We start from the raw sequence: 21,347 nt of genomic DNA, 5'->3' as shown, positions 1-21,347 counted from the left end.
GATGAAACAGGGCTTAAGGGGCCAATGCGAAACTGGGCTTAGGGGCTAGACAAAGCTAGGCTTAGGGTGGCTACATAAAAATCGACTTGAGGGGCCAGTGCGAAACTAGGCTTGGGCTAGATAAACTGGGCTTGCGAGCTAGACAAAGCTAGACTTAGGAGCCAGTGCGAAACTGGGCTTGGGCCAGATAAACTGGGCTTGGGCTAGATAAACTGGGCTTGGGGGCTTGACAAAGCTAGGCTTAGGGGCCAGATAAACTTGGCTTAGGGGCTAGACAAAGCTAGGCTTAAGGGCCAGTGCGAAACTGGGCTTGGCCAGGTAAACTGGGCTTGGCCAGGTAAACTGGGCTTGGGGGCTAGACAAAGCTAGGCTTAGGGGCCAATGCGAAACTGGGCTTGGGCCAGATAAACTGGGCTTAGGGGCTAGACAAAGCTAGGCTTAGGGGCTAGTGCGAAACTGGGCTTGGGCTAGATAAACTAGGCTTGGGGGCTAGACAAAACTAGGCTTAGGGGCCAGTGTGAAACTGGGCTTAGTGGCTAGTGCGAAACTAGGCTTGGGCCAGACTGAATTGGGCTTGAGTGGCCAGTGCGAAAACTAGGCTTGTGGGCTAGACAAAGCTAGGCTTAGGGGCCAATGCGAAACTGGGCTTAGGGGCTAGACGAAACTAGGCTTGGGCCATACTAACCTGGGCTTTAGGGGCTAGTGCGAAACTAGGCTTCGGCCAGACTGAACTGGGCTTGAGTGGCCAATGCGAAAACTAGGCTTGTGGGCTAGACAAAGCTAGGCTTAAGGGCCAGTGTGAAACTGGGCTTAGGGGCTAGACGAAACTAGGCTTAGGCCAGACTAACCTGGGATTTAGGGGCCAATGCGAAACTGGGCTTGGGGGCTAGACAAAGCTGGGCTTAGGGGCCAGTGCAAAACTAGGCTTGGGGGATAGACAAAGCTAGGCTTGAGGTGGCCATATAAAACTGGGCTTGAGGGGCCAGATAAATCTGGGTTTGAAGATATATGAATGAAGAGGACCATCAATCCGAGAAATATTAAAGAAGCAAAATTTTGTATCTTTCATATTTTCTTCGTTTTGAAACAGAAGGATTTGAAAACCATTCATGTGAATAAAGAGGGTTTTGATCCAAGAGTGACAAGAATTTCGAAAAAAAAAAGAACTATGACGCATGTACATGATGCATGATGATTAAGACATATGTTAACATGATATGTGCATGAATATGCTAATATGATATATGCATGAATATGCTAATATGATATATGCATGAATATGTTGGCATGTATGTGACTTTTTTTTGAACCAAATACTATATAGAACCTAATTTTTCTAACACATGCTTGAATATTTTTTGTTTGACAATTGATGTCATGTGTATGAATGCATGTAGATGCTAACACCTTGTATGAATTTTATTTTTATGAATGCATGAGTATGTTGATGCTTATTATTTTTTTTAACATTTACATTATATGTGCATTAAAATGTTGACACATGCTATGTATTATTTTTTTTTAACATTGATTATGATGTGTGATAATGTTGTTATGTTTATTTTGATAATGCATAATGAATGATAATGTTGGTATGATTAATGGATTTTCTTTTTGAACACTATTACAATATTAGTTTATGATGCATATGTTATGATATATATTTTTTTACATGAATTAATGTATGAATGCATGATGAAAGTGCCTTTGTCTGTTAACCTTTTTTCACAAAAATGAATGATGTATGTATGATTAGATATGAATCTATGCATGAAGCATGCCCTCATGTATTTTTTCACCTTTTACATTGTATAAAACTTATTTCAATTGATCCCTAGTTTGTTGTTATTTTTAGATTTATGGAATCCCTCTGTTTTGATTTTTTTTTCTTTGAAAAATATTCTTTGGTCTAATCAGTTTATTGAGAAACTCGTTTATGTATTATTGCTTTTTTAACACTATTTGAGTGACATACATGAAATTGCCAAATCTCTTGGAAGGGATTAGATGAGGTAATTGACTAAAGAGTTGCCCCAATTTGATAGTTAAGGGTTAACTTCAAGACATGAGGTGTGTCTGGGCTTGTCCCAGTTATTGATAAAATAGATGGAGACTTCAAAATTTGCCCCAATTTGAGGATGTAGATTGGTCTCAGGGTGCAAAATGTGTTTGAGCTTGCCCTAGTTGTTGATAACATGAGAATGTTGAAAATAATTGGAGACTTCATACTAGTTGCCCCAATGTAAGCTGACAATCAAAGTCAATAATTGTCCAAATTCAAGATATCCGACTACAATGTAGGAACAACAAGTGAAATGTCTCCCCAATTTATTTCAAAGTGAGAATAATGAGTAATGGTAGGAGAAAGGTAGATCAAAGTTTTAAGCTCGAAGCAGAAAATATGATAGGAAACGCATGAAGAATGAAAGAATGAGAGGGCATGACCTTGATATAACTTGACTACTCGTGCTAATCTTCATCTCTATAGAAACATGTCAACCAAAAATAAACTGCCCAGTGTTTGAAAGCAAATCTTTGAACACTTTTTCAATCTTTTTTTTTGGACAAACCTCTTAATATGACAAAATATTTTCCTCTAAATTAAAGTTTTTTCGAAAAGCAACAACCAATCTTTGATTTGTGTGGACTTTATTAGGCTTATATTGTGGCCAAGGCTAAGGGATAAAAAGATGGGTAGTTTAATTCAAATGTAGCTGAAAGGGAGTAAAATCCACAAGATATTCAATGAAATCAAACTAGAAAAGTGCTAAAATGCATGTGTAAAATAAGTAAAATGAGAACTTATTAGTGGGACAAAGCGTTCTTGGCCAAAATTATCTATTTTTTATTTAAAGCTTGCAATTGTTGTTAATGGGCTTGTAACTCTTGTTGTTGTTGGGCGTGCATATGCTCCAATTGAGTTTCCAACTCTTGTCTGCACTACTACTTCATCTTCTCCATCCCCGCGATTACTTGTTAGATACTCTTCTCATTTTTACCAAGGATTTTCTCCAAAATGAGTTTTGATTGCATTGACCGCTTGTTGATCCATATCTGCTACAGAAAAACTATATGCTTCAGTTTGAAGGTGCATCAACACATTTGAAAAACTATATGCTATATGATAGGCGACGCGAGCCCCGTGGTTCAGATTTTTGAGTTTTATGGAGTTTGGTGGCAATGGTGATGTCTTAGAATTATTATGCATGACGGTATTGGATGATTTTCTTGATCAATTAATGATAAACTACTAAAGTTGATGCTAATGTGGGGATTGAACAATGTATGCTCATAAGGGTTCTAGGAAGACTTTTGAGAAATGAATTGGGTTATGAGTATGATGTTTGGTGCCAATGTTGGAATTAAAATTGTATGAATATTGGATGCATGATTGATTGAATGTTCGAGCAATTACATGATTGGATCGTGTACTTGGATGCTTAGGACGTGTGGAATAGGCATTTTTTCAGGAAAACGCTATTTTTCAAATTTTTTCCGCAGCAGGGATCGCCGAGCGGTGGTTTCCTAACGCTAAGTGCCAAGTCTATGGTCTTGTTTTGCTAGGCGGCAAGATCGAGTCGCTGGGCGATTATGATTTTTCTAGTCTGCGTAGTTTTCATAAAATTGTGTTTCCCGATTTGTTAACCGTCTAATTTAGCTGAAAGTTTGACAAAGGGTTCATAACATGTTGCTCTTTAGTTTGAACGATGTGATCCTAGTTTGGATGTCTATAACTGGACATATATGATACACATGATTGCTGGTTTGAAAGTCTTTAAAGTGCATGATCATGTAGTGATGATAAATTAGGGACTTGGCATAATGCATTTGGAATGAATAAATTGTTGCAGAAACTGTTTTGGAGTTAAATTCAATATGGCATGATTAATTGATAAAATAAAATGTGCAAGAGATTATTGTGAAACCTTAAGTGATGGTGTAATGAATTCATGATGTATGTGATTGAGTTGGACTGTGATCCAATCATGTGATTATGACTCGATAAGCATATTTGATGTTATGGATTATATGTTGAGTGCTTGGGGTTCTTTGAAACTTGCTTCAAAGTGCCAAAAACCGCTTGGCAGCACACCCCACACTGCCAAGTAGAGAAGTGTACAACGCATGGTGCCTGGCAGAAAGGGTGATCCCGCTAGGCAAAAAATATCTTACAAAGGCTTTGGAAAGCGCATGGCGCGTGGTAACATGAGGTGTCCGTTAGGGGGTCTGGAACAAGTTTTTCCCTAGTGACGCAAGTGATGCGCCAGGCGGTTTTGGGTGCAAAGTTGGATTATAAGGATCGATCAAGTTATCATCAAAGGGTGTAGAATCAAGAGGCGTCTGAAGGAAGATGTGAATGTTTGGGTCTTAGGTTTTGGTGTATCAGGAGTGTTCCTGCAGAGAACAAATAAGATGAGTTAGGCAAAAGTATCAGCTTACCCATAGTCCACCATTTCCTTAGTAGGCCTATTCCCGGTTGGCATATGTTTGCTTGGACCTGGGAGGGGTTACCTGCAGAAGGGACTCCGAAGCTCAAGTCATTGAAATCTCTCAGAAAGTCAAATCAGGTGATTAGGGAAGTAATGAATATGTACCTTTAATTCGTGGGGTCCATGTATATTTATAGATTATTAATTATGTTTGACCATTCCATGGGTGGGCCATAGGTGGGCCTGGGCCCCAGTCCAGGCCCTTAGTCTGATTATTGTGGGCTTACTGAATTTTAGGAGTGCTTCGATTTCGTCATGTTTCTTAGAGTGGTCGGTGTAGACCGACTACCCTTTTAGCGGCTTATGCCGTTATTGTTCACATGTCATCTTAGGCTAGCTATTCTCTTAGCAGCTTAGGCAGATTGCTCTTTTAGCAGTTTAGGCCGGTTAGGCTTAGGTCGACCTAGGCCGGCTACTTGATTCATTTTGCGTATAGATATGGTGATCATTTATTATTATTATTTGTTTGGATCAGCTAGGTGTGATACAAGTAGTATAAGGGGTTTTAAATTGCTATTGTAATGTATATTGTAATGTAATTTTATTTTGAGCTCACCTTATTTGTGTGTGTTGGGTGATGATCAAGTAAATTGTTACATATAAGCAGATGTTGTTGCAGGTGAGCATGTGGATGCTTAGAGTTAGAAAGGGGTTAGGATGGGGGAATTTCACGGATTCATCCTTGTGATGTTTTTGTAGTAAGTTACTTGTTTTTAATAATTTTGGAATGTGGTAGATGTAAGACCCGAGAAAAATTAAATAGTTATTTAAATAATTATTTAATTATGGCGGGTAATAGAAACGTTTAAAGCAATTAATGTGTGGGACAATGACGTGGAAAAGTACTAGCTCAAGTGGTTAAGAGTACTTTGGTTTGTGTAAGAGGGCTTGGGTTCGAGTCCTATGTGTGCCACTTGGATGTTATTTAAATTATGTATTTTTATTTAGTTATATATTGGAGGCTTGACATGATGATAAAATTCTAAAGATGTAGGAATTATCACAAAAGATGATTTGGTTGAATTGGTTGTGTTCTTAACTTGGTAATTGATTGGTTATGGGTTCAAGTCTTGATAAGAACCAAAATAGATGTTTCATTTTTGATTACTTCTATTTTTGCATGGCATTGGAGAGGCATAGGAACCCTAACTGCAGAAGGAGGCAGTTGAATGGTTGAAAGTTTTATGCTAATGTTTAGTTGTCTAGTCATTAGGCACATGAAACCTAATTCTGATTTATGGTGGGAAGGGGGCACTTAAAAGTTATAATTGTGAGAGAGGGAGAGAAAGATTATCGAGAGAGAGGGCTGGAAACTAAGAGTGAACTAGACAGCGACACTTTTGTGTTTTGGCACGAATAGTTGAGAGAAGTGAGGGTGGAAGATAGTGTGGGAGTGCAAGAGAAGACTCAAGGAGTGTTCGGGTTAGTGAAATCATCGAGAATTCGAGTTTGGAGCGAGGATCAAAGGTAAGGGGAGTTACTTTGTGTGTTTCCTTTAGTTGTATCAATTACACTGTGCTTGTGTGATCACAACTGCATGTTTACTGTCATTTTGCGCACTGTTTCATCGAAGTTTCTGGGTTTTTCCCAGAAATCGCCTGGCGGTTCAATCCCTACTGCCAGGCGGCACATCAGTGATGAGCATTGTTCTTGTTTTGGCTTGAACCGCCTGGCGGCGATGAATTCCTACCAGGTGGTGCAATGTCGTTCGTGTTTCTTTTGATGTTTTGATGCTATTTGTACAAGTATGCATGTGGTTTTTGTGATTGATGTGAGTGGGTTCTATTGGATGCCTTGCTGGACCGAAATTGATTACCAATTTGGGGTAGGGCAAGGTTGAGAGATGATAGTGTATGAATTGGGGCTATGCATGAGAGTGAATATAGAGACACTATTATGAATCAAATTGAGAGTAGATAACTAGCACGTAATATAGGTATGGTTGCATCTTGGTGACTAAAATTGGGAGGAATGGAAACTGGAAAATGGATTGAGCATGTCATAGGAATGGAGAGCCTGCGATTCTGCAGAAAACTGGTATACCGCCCGGTGGCGTGCTGCTTGTCGTCAGGCGACAATGGGTGCAAGTCTGGTTTTGTGTGCTTAAAAGAGTGAGAAAAGAATGGAAGGGAGTAGAACTTGGACAAGTCATGGTTTTAGACAATTATTGGTAAAACGGTAAGAGATAAATAATTTGTAGTATATAATTAGGGAAATTGGATTAAGTGTGAAGGTATGCACATGATATGGTAAGGTTGTAAGAAGGTTAGTTTGAAATAGTAAGAAGAAGAGTTTCAATGACAAGTCTCAGGTTTGAATGAACACACTTGTTGGGGATTGCATCGCTGGAATAAGGGATAGTTGGATTAAGATTCAAGGTATTACCATGATTTGTGTAAAATGAATTATAAAATTAACTGAGTAGGAAGTGTGGTACTGTGATAATGCAATTTGAGCAGAGAATGTGGTATGAGGAAATGTACTGTGTGGTTTCATTATGAATTGGGAGAATTTATGGCATAATGTTGGAGGGAATAGGTGAATCGTAGGCGAGATAGGGAATTTAGAATGGGAGTATAAGTGCTGCGAACGGTCAAGAGGTTGGCTAGGAATTTAGAATGACAGTGAGATTAACCAAGACTGCTTTGCTACCTTGGAGAGATTAGGGAAAATGTGGGATAATCTGAAAGAGAGGTGAAATCATTGACTGGTACTGTACTGTCACAGCGCCTGGCGGCTGTACTGGGTGCGCCAGGCGGTAGAAGACCCAGAAAGGGGGTCTGTAGTGATTGGTGCCAGGCGGTGAGGTGGGATCCGCTAGGCGGACGCGATGCAGCGAGCTTCTGTTCGAGAACCTAGCGCCTGGCGGTGGGACGTAAACCGCCAGGCGATCTGGACCTGTATCGCTTAGCGATGCTGGGGGTTGCGCCAGGCGATTGAGTAGTAGGTTATGAGTTGTGTGTGTTACGTTTAACTGACAATGACACTATGCTTGGGTCGGGAGATGTTGTGCCATGAGCGGGTAGGTTTATGGATGGTGGTTAACACGTGATGATATGAGCGGGGAGGTTCATATCTAGTTACTCTCATGTGGGGATACGAGCGAGGTAGGTTCGTATGCTCTGTGCTCACATTCGAGAGATGCTGCGTACGGGGAGGTACGTAGCTGGTGGATCATGTGTGTCGGACGGGCGGGTCCATAGAGTAAGACTACGAACAAGGAGGTTTGTAAAGGCAGGACCACGAGCGGGCAGGTTCGTGTGAGCATCATAAAACCTGAGTCCATGGCTAACTATGTGATGTGATGTGAAGGTTGAAAAGCCTTGGAGTATTAAGGACTTGGCCAATGTGTAATTTTAATAATATAACTGGTAGTAAATATATTATTGAACTGATGTCTTTTTTTTATTTATTAAGCTCACCCTTTCTGTTTGTGCTTGGCGATGATCGTGTAATTCTTTACACGAGAGCAATTGATGACACAGGTGATGCTCTTGATGTTTGAGACGGAGAGAGGGGCTAGCTTGGGGACGGAGCTAGGAATTTTATTATGTTTTTATTATTTTATCAGAAGTTTGGAAATTGTAATAAGACTATTACTTAGCTTTAATTAAATTTTGACACATTAAACGATGTTTTAAATTCCCCGCGGTTGGGAATAATGAAACTATGAGGTTATTTTATAAATTATTTATTCATTTATTTTAATTAAGTAATTTCCAGTAGGGATGTTACATTGGGCGATTTAGTTTGCTATTGGATTCAGAGCTAAGGGTGGAGTTGAGGATACCGATATCGAAGAAGCTAATTCTGACATATAGGTCGTTTCTTGCGATGTTCCAGAGCCACGTGGAGAGTGGGAGGTATCTAGAGAATTACATCAAGTGCTTTATTGAGGACGTGAAAAATGTTGTTTCAGAGTTTGTTTTAATGGGTTTTTGTTTCCCAACACTTGAGAATGACATATGAATGATGGAATGGATGAATGGTGAAATGGAGTTTTGCAACATACAAGATAGGATAGATTCTTTTAATTTTTTTCCTATAGTTTTCAGGTAATTGAGTGAAGGCCAATTTGAGGTTGCTCAAGCTCTCGGGTGGGTCGTCCAACAAGATTTGCAATCATGATCCACTCTTATCAGGAAAGAGAGATTAATATTCCTTAATCTTATGTTGAAGATTAGTGTGGCTTGTGAAAAACCATGTAGCTACCTCAACTTGGATGTTGCTACCTGTAACGACGCTATGTGATTTCTCACCACATTCTAGATTTTGTTTCATTTGTTTATATTGGAATTTTTTGTACGTGTGTTTTTTATTTATTTTCTTTAATATAAAAAATTGGTGGTTTTGGACTATATGCTCTGTCTTAAATTTTAGTCCTATATACATTTTGTCTCTGGCACTATCTTTTATTTTTTATTATATCTAAGTGATTCATATGGAAAACATAAGAGTATTAACAAATAACACACAATAATATGAGAATTGTTTGTATGTTGTTAGTATGATGAAAGACCTTGGTAAAAAACCTCTTCCATGTATAAGTTGTATGATATGATCACAATAAACTTAAATTCATTGTTTTTTTTTATGTAGAAATCTATGTGGATTTAAGTCTATTGGTCAACAGATAAATGATTTTAAAGATTTTATCAACAAAAAAGATAAAGTTCACATCCATTCAAGTTCTATATGAAGAGACTTAGGGGAAGCACATAAAGAAATTAGCAACTCTGGTTTTGGCAACTACCATCCACCACATCTTTCATTTTATTCTTTCCATCCTTTGTACTTTTTCTTTCATTCATCATTTGTCATGTATTATATCCAATCCATGGAGGGCTAAGCTTCTAAGGTTGGTTCCACTATAATTTCATTATGGATTCTGAGGTTAAATTAAAATAACATCTTTGTTCTTTTGATTATTGTTTTGATTTTCATTCATATATGTATTTTATCTCTGAGTCACATAAAAAGTAGTGTTTTTTATGTAATAGCTAATTAGTGAGATGTTTTAATCTATATGCATGTTGATCATATGAGTCTAAGGGTTTTTAATTTTAATTGAGAATGTACTTTGATTAAATTTAGGAACTTTCATATGATTGAATGTGTTTTGCCAATAATTGAGAACATATTTTGATTAAATTTAGGAAATTTCATGTGATTAAATGAGCTTTTGCTAATAATTGAGAATGTACTTTGATTAAAGGTGAAAACTTTAACAAGAATTAACCAAGAATATACTTCGGTTAATTAGCTTTTTACTTTATATAAGAGGTAAAAGAATAAACATGATTTGGCATAATAATGTTAATTGAAAATGTACTTTTGTTAAATTTATTATGATTAATCTAAAAAACTACATATAGACTTAAAAGGAAGAGAAAAATGCCACCTCACACTTTTTAAGTTTGTTCCTTTATGAACAGACTTAAATTAACAAGCTTAAAAGCCTGTTTTTGTGTTAGTGCAAGGAGTTAACACACCTTCAAACCCAAGCATATAGTTTTTCTGTAGCAGATATGAATCAAAAAACAGTCAATGCAATCAAAATTCCCTTGGAGAAAATCCTCAATAAAAATGAGGAAAGTATCTAACAAGTAGACGCAACTATGTAAGAGATGAAGTAGTAGTGCAGACAAGAGTTGGAAACTTAATTGGAACATATGCACGCCTAACACCAATAGGAGCTACAAGCCCATCAACAACAATTGCAAGTTTTAAATAAAAAACTAGATAACTTGGGTCAAGAACGCTTTGTCACACTAATTTGTTGGCGTTCTCACTATTGAGCAAAGTAGATTCTCAATCAAAAGTAATAATTTTTTAGATTAATCATAATAAATTTAACAAAAGTACATTTTCAATTAACATTACTATGCCAAATCATGTTTATTCTTTTACCTCTTATATCAAGTAAAAAGCTAATTAACCAAAGTATATTCTTGGTTAGTTGTAGCAGATATGAATCAAAAAATAGTCAATGCAATCAAAATTCCCTTGGAGAAAATCCTCAATAAAAATGGGGAAAGTATCTAACAAGTAGACGCAACGATGCAGGAGATGAAGTAGTAGTGCAGACAAGACTTGGAAATTTAATTGGAACATATGCACGCCTAACACCAACAAGAGCTACAAGCCCATCAACAACAATTGCAAGTTTTAAATAAAAAACTAGATAACTTGGGTCAAGAACGCTTTGTCACACTAATTTGTCACACCTTTTTCTCCACCTCTAGTGATTTGCGAGCCTCTTCTCCCCACCTGTCAGTGACATCAACTTTCTATGGTGGACTAGCGGCCACTATAGCGATCCTTCTTTGGTTTGATTACATTATCTTCTGTAGGTACCAAAGTCTCTTCCTTTTCTCCTTCTACATTCAGTTTTGATCTTTCTTTATGATATATTCGTTTTTTAATCTATTTTCCACTTTCAATTTTGTGACTTTCCTTCCGTTTTAAGGCTTTTAATCCTATGTTTGAGGAGATTCATAAAACTAAGGCAGTTTTTTTTATATTGGATTTGCAACTAAGGGATGCGTTTAGTATATTGATATCAGAGAAGATTAAGACGTGGAAGATGTTGCTTTGGAGTTTTTTTTTTTTGAACAAGTTCTTGTTTCCCAACACTTGAGGAGGAGATCTGAATGGTGGAATGAAGTAATGGAGTGTAGTGAAGTGAAGAAGTTTTGCAACATAGAAGCTAGGACTTATTCTTTTAACTTTTTTCCCTAGAGTGTTCAGGTAATTGAGTGCTAACCAATCTGAGGTTTCTTAATCTTGTGCTGAAGATTGGTGTGGCTTGTGAAAAGCCATATAGCTACCTCACCCTTCATGTTGTTGTTGGTAAGCACATTATGTGATTTTTCACCATATTCTAGATCTTGTTTCATTTGTTTATATTGGAATTTGTTGTACTTTTGTTTTGTTTTTGTTTATTTCCGTTAAGGTCGAAAATTGACGACTTCTTTTGTAGCACTTCTATACAATGTGATAGTTTGCACTATATGCTTTGTCTTAAATCTTAGTCCTAGATATATTTTGTCTTTGGGCACCTGTATCTTCTGTTTTTTCAAATATCTAAGTGATTCATTTGGAAAACAGAAGAGTATTAAACATATAACACACACCATAATATAGGAATGGCTAATATGTTGTGAGTATGCTAAAAGACATTGCTGAAAAACCTCATCCATGTATAAGTTGTATGATAATGGTCACAAGAGACTTAAATGCACTATTTATTTTTTATTATTTTGTAGAAATCTATATCGATTTAGGCTTGTTGGTTTACAAAAGACTTCAATTTTAAGTCTGTTAGCCAACAACATACTTATAATTTAAGTTTGTTAGTCAACAACAAACCTAAAATTTACGTCTATCGTACCTAAGTCTGTTCAAAAATAGACTTACACTAGTGCACTAAGGGTTTTTTGTCCCGGTTATTTTCCTCATTTTACCTCGAGTCTGGAATCGAGAAATATTGGGGTGAGGCCAAAAGGTATCCCTTTTTAGGCTCGGTTATTACCCAAGACCATAGAGTCCCTTTTATGCTTCGGTTCTAAATGAACTGGAGCCATAGGGTTCCTTTTCTGCCTCGGGTCCACGAGAACCGAAGCCATATGGTAAATGCAGAAACTTCCGCAGATTCTCCCGTGTGCACTCCTCCGAGTGTGACAGCTATTACAATAGCCACCATTGCCGCCGCAACTATATGGTGGGCTGCCCATGGACTGCTTTCTCTGTGTACTCCACTTCACACACCTTTTGCGTGTCCTCCTGCACCACCCAGTGCACCTCCATCCATGGCTCCCACTGAAACACAACACAAAATCCAACAAGGAGAGGTTAAGCCAAAAAACCCTCTTCTACAAGATCAGATACTGGATCTAGAACAATTAGAAGTTCTGCAAGCTCAACACTCGGTTTCAAATTCACCAGGTGTTTCTTCATCGGAATCTGAGGAGAAGGGTGATACCAATGTAAATACCGCATTAAAGGCTACTAATGATGAGATGAACCAAGTAGTTTCGAACTCACCCGCGGCGGGAGGTGATTTGCAATCGGTGAACTTGGACAGCACGACGGAGGCAACGACGCATGACTATTGACGGAGGATATTGGTCGGTGACGGAGGCAGAGCATGGTGGTGGTGACAAAGCGGAGAAATTCGCGCAGAGAGAAGAGTTTTGGGGGAGACGATGAATAGTAGCTAAGGCTCGCGAATTGGGAATTTTAACCGCCCTTATGGCCTAGTTCAATTAATAACCGAGGCCAAAAGCCCATTTATTGCCTCAGTCCTTAAAGACCCGAGGCCAAAACCCTGATGCTGATGGCATTTTTGAAAATTTGAAAACTAACGCTGCCTTATATGCTTCGGTTCTGTTGCAACCGAGGCCAAAAGTCCCATTTATTGCTTCGGTCCTTAAAGACCCGAGGCCAAAAGCCTAATGTTGATGGCATTTTTGAAAATTTGAATACTGACGCTACCTTATATGCTTCGGTTCTGTTGCAACCGGGGCCAAAAGTTGGACGAAAATTGCAAAAATGCCACCGCCTTCTTATAGGCTTTGGTTCAGCGGCAATTGAGGCCTATAAGGCGAAGTAAAATGTCAAATTTGCACTAGTGTTAAAAAACATATTTTGCATTAGTGAGAAAGGGGTATTTAAACTGCCCTCGGTCTTAACTCCTAAACGATATGAGACTATTTAGTGTGTATCAGAACATGCCCCTCAATTGATGGCTAAGGAAGTTTTCATCCCCACAAATGGTGAATGTTTAAAACCCAAGTCCATTGATGGGCTTCTAGCTTTGTTGGTGTTGGGTGCACAACTACTCAAAGTGAGCTTTCAACTCTTGTCTAAAGAGCTACTTCATATCCTACATCTCTTCGACTACTTGTTGGATACTTTCCTTATTTTTACTGAGGATTGTCTCCATGTGAGTTTTTATTGTATTAATTGCTTGTTGATCAATATTTGGTACATAAAAACTAGATGTCTGGTTTTAGCGAGGCATCAACATAATACACTTGTGTGTTGTGGAGAAGTATTTCTACTCGACCTACGATGGACACCAAATGTTCTTATCGAATTTGGCCATGCAGTTTATGTCCAAATTATTAACGTGTATCTAGGCTCCGAATCACTAGTGGAAGTTCGCCTACAAGGACTAACGCTTAAGTGAGTATGATATTTAAGTGAGTATATGAGTAAAAATTGATTATGAGATGATATGTACTCCTTGTAATATTATGTATTTATAGCCTTTTTAGGGTCAGGAATAACGTTTATGGGTTCTATTAGTGTTAATGGATTCATTTATAATAAATGAGTTATGTTTATATCATATAATATTAAATATCTACTCAAATATTATCTTTTCCTTATTTTAAGAAAGTTGATATTTCATATGGATCTCATAATGGGATCTAATGTTTATCGAGAGTTTTAGGTCTAATAATAATATAATTTGGACCAAATAGTTACAATATTGAAAAAAAAAATCTCTAATTTTTTCAAGTCTCAAAGATATTTTTGTTTTTGTATGTTTATTTCTTATTAAAAAAATTCAGTGTCATATTAATTGTGTTAAACAGAAAAAAAAAATGGATAAAATAGAAAACTACACAACTATTTATCAGAATAAAAAAAATATTATATATATATATATATATATATTTTTTTTTCCGAAATAGCCTTAAAGGAGATATAAAAGGGATGTAGGAAATTCTCTTTTACTTTAAAAACCATGTTTTATTTCATTTTTAAACATTCATCGAAAAAAAAAAAAACCGTGTTCCTTTTATATAAAAAATTTAAAAATAAAATACCGTAATTTTTAATTACAAAATGAAAATCCGAATATGGAAACAAAATATAACTTCTGAAAGAGTATAAAAATATGAAAATAACGAGTTCATATTGATAACAAATAGAATTCCATGCATTATTCTCGAAATTATTATTATTATTATTATTATTATTATTATTATTATTATTATTATTAATTTAAAATCGAGACTTGGATCCTTTTGAAGAGAAAACGTGGCAAGTGGTGAGAGCTGGAATGTGACAATTTGTGGATAAGCTGAAGACGATTCACAAGATTCCATTTTTGACAGTTGACAACAGTGCTGGACGGTAACAATAGCAACAACATTATTAATCGTTAATAATTTAATGAATAAATGAAGAAAAGGGAAATTACATATGCATGGTATAAAGAAACTTGGAAATTAAGGTGGATTTAAGGATAAGCCACCTTTGTAGTAGGCGGCATAACAAGCGTTGACGAATTCCACCACATGAATGCCCCAAAATACAAGGCGAGACAAACAATATAAGCAATTATGTGAAGTTTACAGCACAACATGGTGGTTGGACAAATGGGTTGTGAAGACCTTCAACATGCTTCCAAAACTATAACCAATCTTCACACATTCCAAACGAGGTGAAGAACACAAGGAAAAGCAACAGACTCTCCAACATTCTCTCCACAACACATTCTTGTTCTTCTTCTTCTTGTTGTTGTTCTTGCATATTGCGTTGCAAGATCACAACACAGAGAGGATGACGCTGTGGATCAAAGCCACGGGAGCGTTGAAGGATAGGTACAGCATTTGGGTGGCGAGGCTCTTACCCAGTGGACCATGCAGGAACCCTGATCTTGAAATGGTAGTCATAAAGGCCACAAGCCACGACGAACAATGCATGGATTACAAGAACGTTCAGCGGGTTTTCAAATGGCTACGCACCTCACCCTTCTACCTTCAACCTCTTCTCTACACTCTTTCAATAAGGATGGAAAAGACTCGTTCGTGGGTGGTGGCACTCAAGGGCTTGATGCTCATTCATGGGGTCTTCTGTTTTGATCTTCCCGGAGTGCAGAAGATGGGAAGGTTGCCGTTTGATTTGTCGCTCTTCAGCGACGCACACATAAACCCTAACAGGGCCTGGGTTTACAACGCCTTTGTTAGGGCTTATTTCTTGTATTTGGACCAAAAATCAGCGTTTGTGAGGATGGAAGTAATGAGAGAGGCCAAACGTGGAGGCAAGGAGAAGGAAGAGAGCGTGATGGAGGAGCTGCAGAGCTTGGAGAAGCTCCTTGGTTTGATCGACTTGCTTCTGCAGGTGAAGCCCAGGAGCCCCCACATGAACGTCGTGCTTGTTCTTGAGGCCATGGATTGTGTCATGGACGAGGTTTTGGAAGTGTACCAGAAGTTCTGCGCTGGGGTTCATCGAGTTGTGGAGAGAATACTCGACATGGGTGGGGAAGAGGAAGCTAGGGTTGGTCTGGAAGTTGCGAGAAAAGCTGAATTGCAAGGGAACAAGATGACTACGTACTTCAACTTCTGTAAGGACATTGGTATCCTTAATGTTTCTGACTGCCCTGAAATTGTGAGGGTGGATGAGAAAGACATTGAAGAACTGGTAAGAATCAGAGACGGAAAAACTATGGAGAGTGATGAAAGTGATGAGGAAAATGGTGTTGTGGCGCATGAGGATAATAATTGCAGAGCTATTGTGAGCTTCTTGGAGACGAAGCAAACGGATTTGAAGACCGTCATCACTAACCAATGGGAAGTGTTCGAGGATGATTTAGTAGTTGATGTTTTGAATGGTGCAAGTGTCACAACAAATAACCCTTTTTTGGACTATTCTTTGAGCCTCGTACCCTATGTTCCTGTTTCCAACAATTGTGTTCTTCCCGATTTAATTGTTTTGTAGCAAGTATACATAAATGCAGGTTTTATTTTCAGCTTCTCATAAGGTTGACATGCATTGAATGTATTCTTTGAGAAGAAAAATAAAATCAAATGATGAGGATAGAGTCTTTCTTTGTCGTGACTGCAAAATTGTATTCAAGTAAGTTGAGAAATATGAAAATTAAATTTCATCGGAAGTTAGGATAATGTGAAATGAGGTTATTGCGACCAGTGATTTACGTCCAATTAGTAGATATCAGACATAAAAAAAATTCAAAATTTATGTGTGACCATAGGGTTTAAACATAAATTTATCTCTGACCATAGGGATTAGATGTAAAATCCTTCGTATGTAACCGTGACGCCACTTTCATTTTCACTTTCTTCTTCACAGAAACGTGAACGAATAATGCGAACAACCCCATACGAGCAGCGCGAACTCCATTGGTGAATTTTCTTTGATTTTCTTCCTTTAATATAAAACTCTCCCCCACTCCTCTCTGTTTGGATGGAACATTTCAACAATGTTCTGAAATTAAAATGCATTTTATTTGAATTTCTTACGATTAAATTTCCTTCACTTTCTAAATAACTTGTTTGGATAAAGAAATTAAAATACCTTACATTTCAATTTCTTATTTGGATAACATAATTGAATTTCTTGTGAGATAAAATTTTATTTTAATCATATTTATTTTAAGCTTAATTATGTTTTGAGTTCAAGATAAATTTGGAAACAAACTCGACAACCCAAATGGGTCGGTCCGACTCGACGACTCAGTCGGGCCGGGAAACCCAAACGGGCTAGGTAGTAGAGACAACCATAAGTGCAAACACCTCCAAGAATCATACGTCAATGACTATATCCAAATAATTGAGTCTAGCTAGTCTTTATGTGTGATGAGTTACTTGATAATGCCTGGTTTGTTGTATTAAGGCAACTTGATTTGAAATTCTATTGAGTGATAAATGTATATGTGTGTATGTGTGTGTGTGTGTATATATATATGTGTGTGTGTGTGTGTTTGTGTCTATGTGTATGTGTGTCTGTGTGTCTATGTATGTGTGTGTCTGTTTGTCCGTGTGTCTGTGTGTGTTTGTGTGTATGTGTGTCTTTTTATGAAATTAGGTTACCCTTTTATGTGTTTGTATGCTTGGATTATTTTTCTTCTTTGCTACGATCACCATAATTAGGTGTGAGCAGATGAAGAAGTAGGTATTGGTTTAATAAGAGATGGTGCTGATGAAGCAACTATTTAAATCTTAGTTTAGCATTTCACTAGTTATCTTTTGGAAAACTTTGTAGTTGTTGTTTCTTTTTATTTTGTCCTTAGGGTTGTTTATAATTATATTTTTGGTTACAGTATTACATTTATGGATGACTGTAAATGAAGCAATTTATATACTTTTGGTATGCATGTTGGGTAACAAATTATCTATAACAACTTCAGTATTATTTAGAAAGTAGTCAACAAATTAGAAAGGGTAAAGTAACCCAAAGTCGTCTCCCAACAAACACGAAATTGATTTCTAACAAATTAGTTCTTATACAAAAGAGTTAGTCAAATAAAATAATAAAAATATAAGGGACTGAGATAAACAAAGAAAGAAATAGAATTGAAAAGATAAAAAGAGATAAAAACAATATAGTAAAGAGAATAGGTTGATTCCACTGCTTTTAAAAAATATGATTCATCATTAGTTTCCCAAAGATTATTGTTATTGATTTCTTGTTTAAGATTTCAAATTAATCAATGTAACTTCTCAATTGATTTGTTGGCATCCTCATTTTTAATCAAAGTAACTTCTCAATCAAAAGCAGGAACTTTATAGATTAATTATAGTAAATTTTACCAAATTAACTTCTCAATTAAATTTTACTAATCATAATCATGTTTATTCTTTTACCTCTTATATTTAGTAAAAAGCTAATTAACCAAAGTAAGTTCTTGATTAATTCTAATCAAAGTTTTCACCTTTAATCAAAGTAACTTCTCAATTATTAGCAAAAAACTCATTCAATCATATGAAAGTTTATAAATTTAACCAAAGTAATTTCTCAATTAAAATTTAAAAACCTTGGACTCATATGATTGTTATGTTTTGTATATTTACCATTGTGCTAACTTGCTACAATGTAAAGATCATTACTTTCACTAGAGTAAGAACCAAAAGACATAGATCAAAATAAATCACAACAAGAATCAAAAGAACAAACCAATTGATTCATCTAACCTCATAATCCAATTAAGAAATTATAGTGAAACTAACCCTTGAAGCTTAGCCCTCCATAGAATGCAAGATAAAAAAAAAGGGAGAGAGAGGACGAAATTAGGCCCCCCTAAGGGTTCCTAAACTCTGAAGTTTCGAGCTTCCATTTTCTACTTTCCTTTGATCTCTTTATATAGGACTTGGACTGGGTTTTTTGTTGCTAAAATCTCTCAAAAATCTTTTAAAATAAAGATAAATATAAACATTATTTATCTTTATAGTGATTATGAATATTTAAAAATATTTGGAGAGATATAGACTATTTAACAAATATAGTTGGTTAAAAATTTATTATATAATTAAATAAATAAACTATTTAAAGATATCTAATAAATTATTACCAAATAATATTTGCATTAATTTTCTAAATCAGTCCTTTGCAATCCAATAGTCCAAATTTGTAGATAAATCCCAATATATCAATATTTGCACTTAAAACCCTCTTGTTTGACCAAACTTTGTCCATATTTGAATATTTGACCATGCTTTAACATTATTTGACCATTTGAGTGTCCATTGAAAGGCTGCCATGTGGCAATGCGCTCTTTCTCTCTTCCTACTAGGGTTTCTATCGCAAGGGTGTCTAACAATGGAGGTGCTTGTGTTTGACAGTAGTGTTCATGGTTGCTTCATTTTTACACTCTTCCGGCAAGAAGATGGTTCACGTGTTATAGTTCATTGGTTGCACGAAGTCTGCTGACGTTTAGGGTTTTCTATTGCACGAGAAGCTGCTGCAATTTGCGTCTTAGTTCGTTTATGGTGGCTTCGCGTGGTGAACTGTCGAAGAGGTGATGGAGTTACTAGTTCGTGTTTCTTCTCCGATCTGCATCTTGTGGTGAAGATGGTGGAACTCATGGAATTGATGAAGCGACGCAGCAATGGTGGCTCACGTTTTCATCTCCGTTGAATGCGTGGTGGTTGTGATGATGAACTTGGGTGACTGGTCTAGCGTTTTTGCATGTGAATGATGTCTTACGATTCTGCTGCATTTTCGCTATGTGGAGTGCGTTAATGGTGGTGGTTGATGATGATGTGTCACACAGTGATTGGTCAGCTAGTGCATACAAGTATTATGCCATGTGTCATATTTTAGTTGGTTAGTTTTAAAAGTTAAGGATTGCCACATGGCAATTTATGAGTGGACCTGAATTTTGAATGGAAGGAGGGGTGTAACTTAGTAAAAAATAGTGGTGCATAATAGGTTTTTTGGGTGGTCCACTTGAAAAAGGAGTGCCTAAAATAGAAATTTGGGGTGCATTTAGCTCCTAAGTTATTTCTTTTCATAATTTACTAATTTTGGCCTTATTTGGTAACTTGAAACAATTCAATTTCCCACTTTTAATGAACCAAATTTAACTTCAGTTATATCAACAACTGTCAGAATATCCAAACATAATTTATGCAACTAAAATTGTTTTTAAAGCCAAATTTATCTCATAAATTCAATAAGCCAAATTATCACAAATCTTAATTAAATCATTCTTTAAGCACAAAGATTAAATTAAATACCCAAAATTAAACATTAAATGAGGGCAAAAATACGAATTCATCTTGAACCTTTATTTTTCTTTTCTTTTCTTTTTTGCCAACCTATTATAACCTAAGTTTCAATATGACTAGGAAAATTTGTAAACCAACTTTTGAGATTATGCATATTTATACTTACTCTTTGTTAGTTTTTATATTAATGTGGCTAGATTGTAGCCTCATTCCATTTTACTTTTGCTTAGGCTTTTGTATAAAAAGGATTAAGATGAATGATGTTTTCATGTTCTCTTCAACAATGAGTATAGTTAGATAACAAATAAGTTATATGATTTTCATCTTGTTGGGAAGTGTGTTGAAATCTAACTTATCAGCACAACATCAGCTTGCAAGTTAGGATACTACTCTAAATAGGTCTTATCTCTAGTCAATGTTGAATCTTCACCCTTTTATGTTATGACAAGAATATCTCATGCATATGACTAGATATTTGTGAGTTATCTGACAACCGATCAATAGCAAGTGACGTAATAGGTCAAACAAAATTCACTAGAATAACACTAACACAAAAATACCTTTAAGTTTGTTACTTTAGGCATTTTACGACTAGTATAGGTTAGATTGCGGGAGATGTAAATTTATGTTTGTTTATATTCTCTACGTAAATTTATGTCTGTTGGTGGAACAACGAACGTAAATATTTGAGTTTTTTTTTTCTTAAAACTATACCAAATATATGTTTATTACTCTACTAATAGACATAAGTATATGTATGATAATGTAGTAACAGACATAAATTTAGATTTGTTAGTGTACTATTAATAGGCGTAAATTTACAATTATTAGTGTAAGAGGCATAAATTTACATTTGTTAGTGTACTAAAAGACATAAAATTTTAATCAACATATAATTGTTGGGGTTAGTATTCATGGATTCATACAAAGGTACAAATGTATTTTTAATCACATCAACCATTGTCATTTGGATGTTGGGGATTTGGAATTTTCAATATATCAATGTTCTTTTATACAGTTGCACATGCATCATTCATTCAGGTGAATGTATCTTGTGATTGTATGGTCCATTAGTAACTTATAAATATGTGTAAATTATTAACACCAAAGGAATCTATAGCTATATTAGTCACTGGTTAATTAGAACTAATTTAAATATTAGTTTCTTTGGTAGCCAAAATTTTAGTAGCTAATATTAGAGACCAATTTAAAGTATAATTCAAAAACCAATTATAATTTTTTATTCATAGTAGAAACTATTTTACATACCAATAATCTTTAGTTTATAAATTCATATCTAAGCTAGTCATTATAATGACTAATTACTTTTTTCTCTAAAATTTGTTGCTATTTAAAAAATTTCTTGTAGTAT

General features: G+C 36.1%; 1 protein-coding gene across 1 annotated transcript; it reads left to right on the top strand.

The window, feature by feature from the left end:
* The first annotated feature begins 15,068 nt into the window (after positions 1-15,068).
* On the top strand, positions 15,069-16,226 carry LOC114174398 (putative clathrin assembly protein At1g25240). The gene has a single exon (XM_028059238.1). The coding sequence runs from the start codon at positions 15,069-15,071 to the stop codon at positions 16,224-16,226; it is 1,158 nt and encodes a 385-aa protein (XP_027915039.1).
* The last annotated feature ends 5,121 nt before the right edge of the window (positions 16,227-21,347 follow it).

This window comes from Vigna unguiculata, chromosome 2 (assembly GCF_004118075.2).
Source record: "Vigna unguiculata cultivar IT97K-499-35 chromosome 2, ASM411807v1, whole genome shotgun sequence".
Classification (NCBI taxonomy): domain Eukaryota; kingdom Viridiplantae; phylum Streptophyta; class Magnoliopsida; order Fabales; family Fabaceae; genus Vigna; species Vigna unguiculata.
Note: the sequence above shows the minus strand (reverse complement) of the source record. Positions and strands in the feature narration are given on the sequence as shown.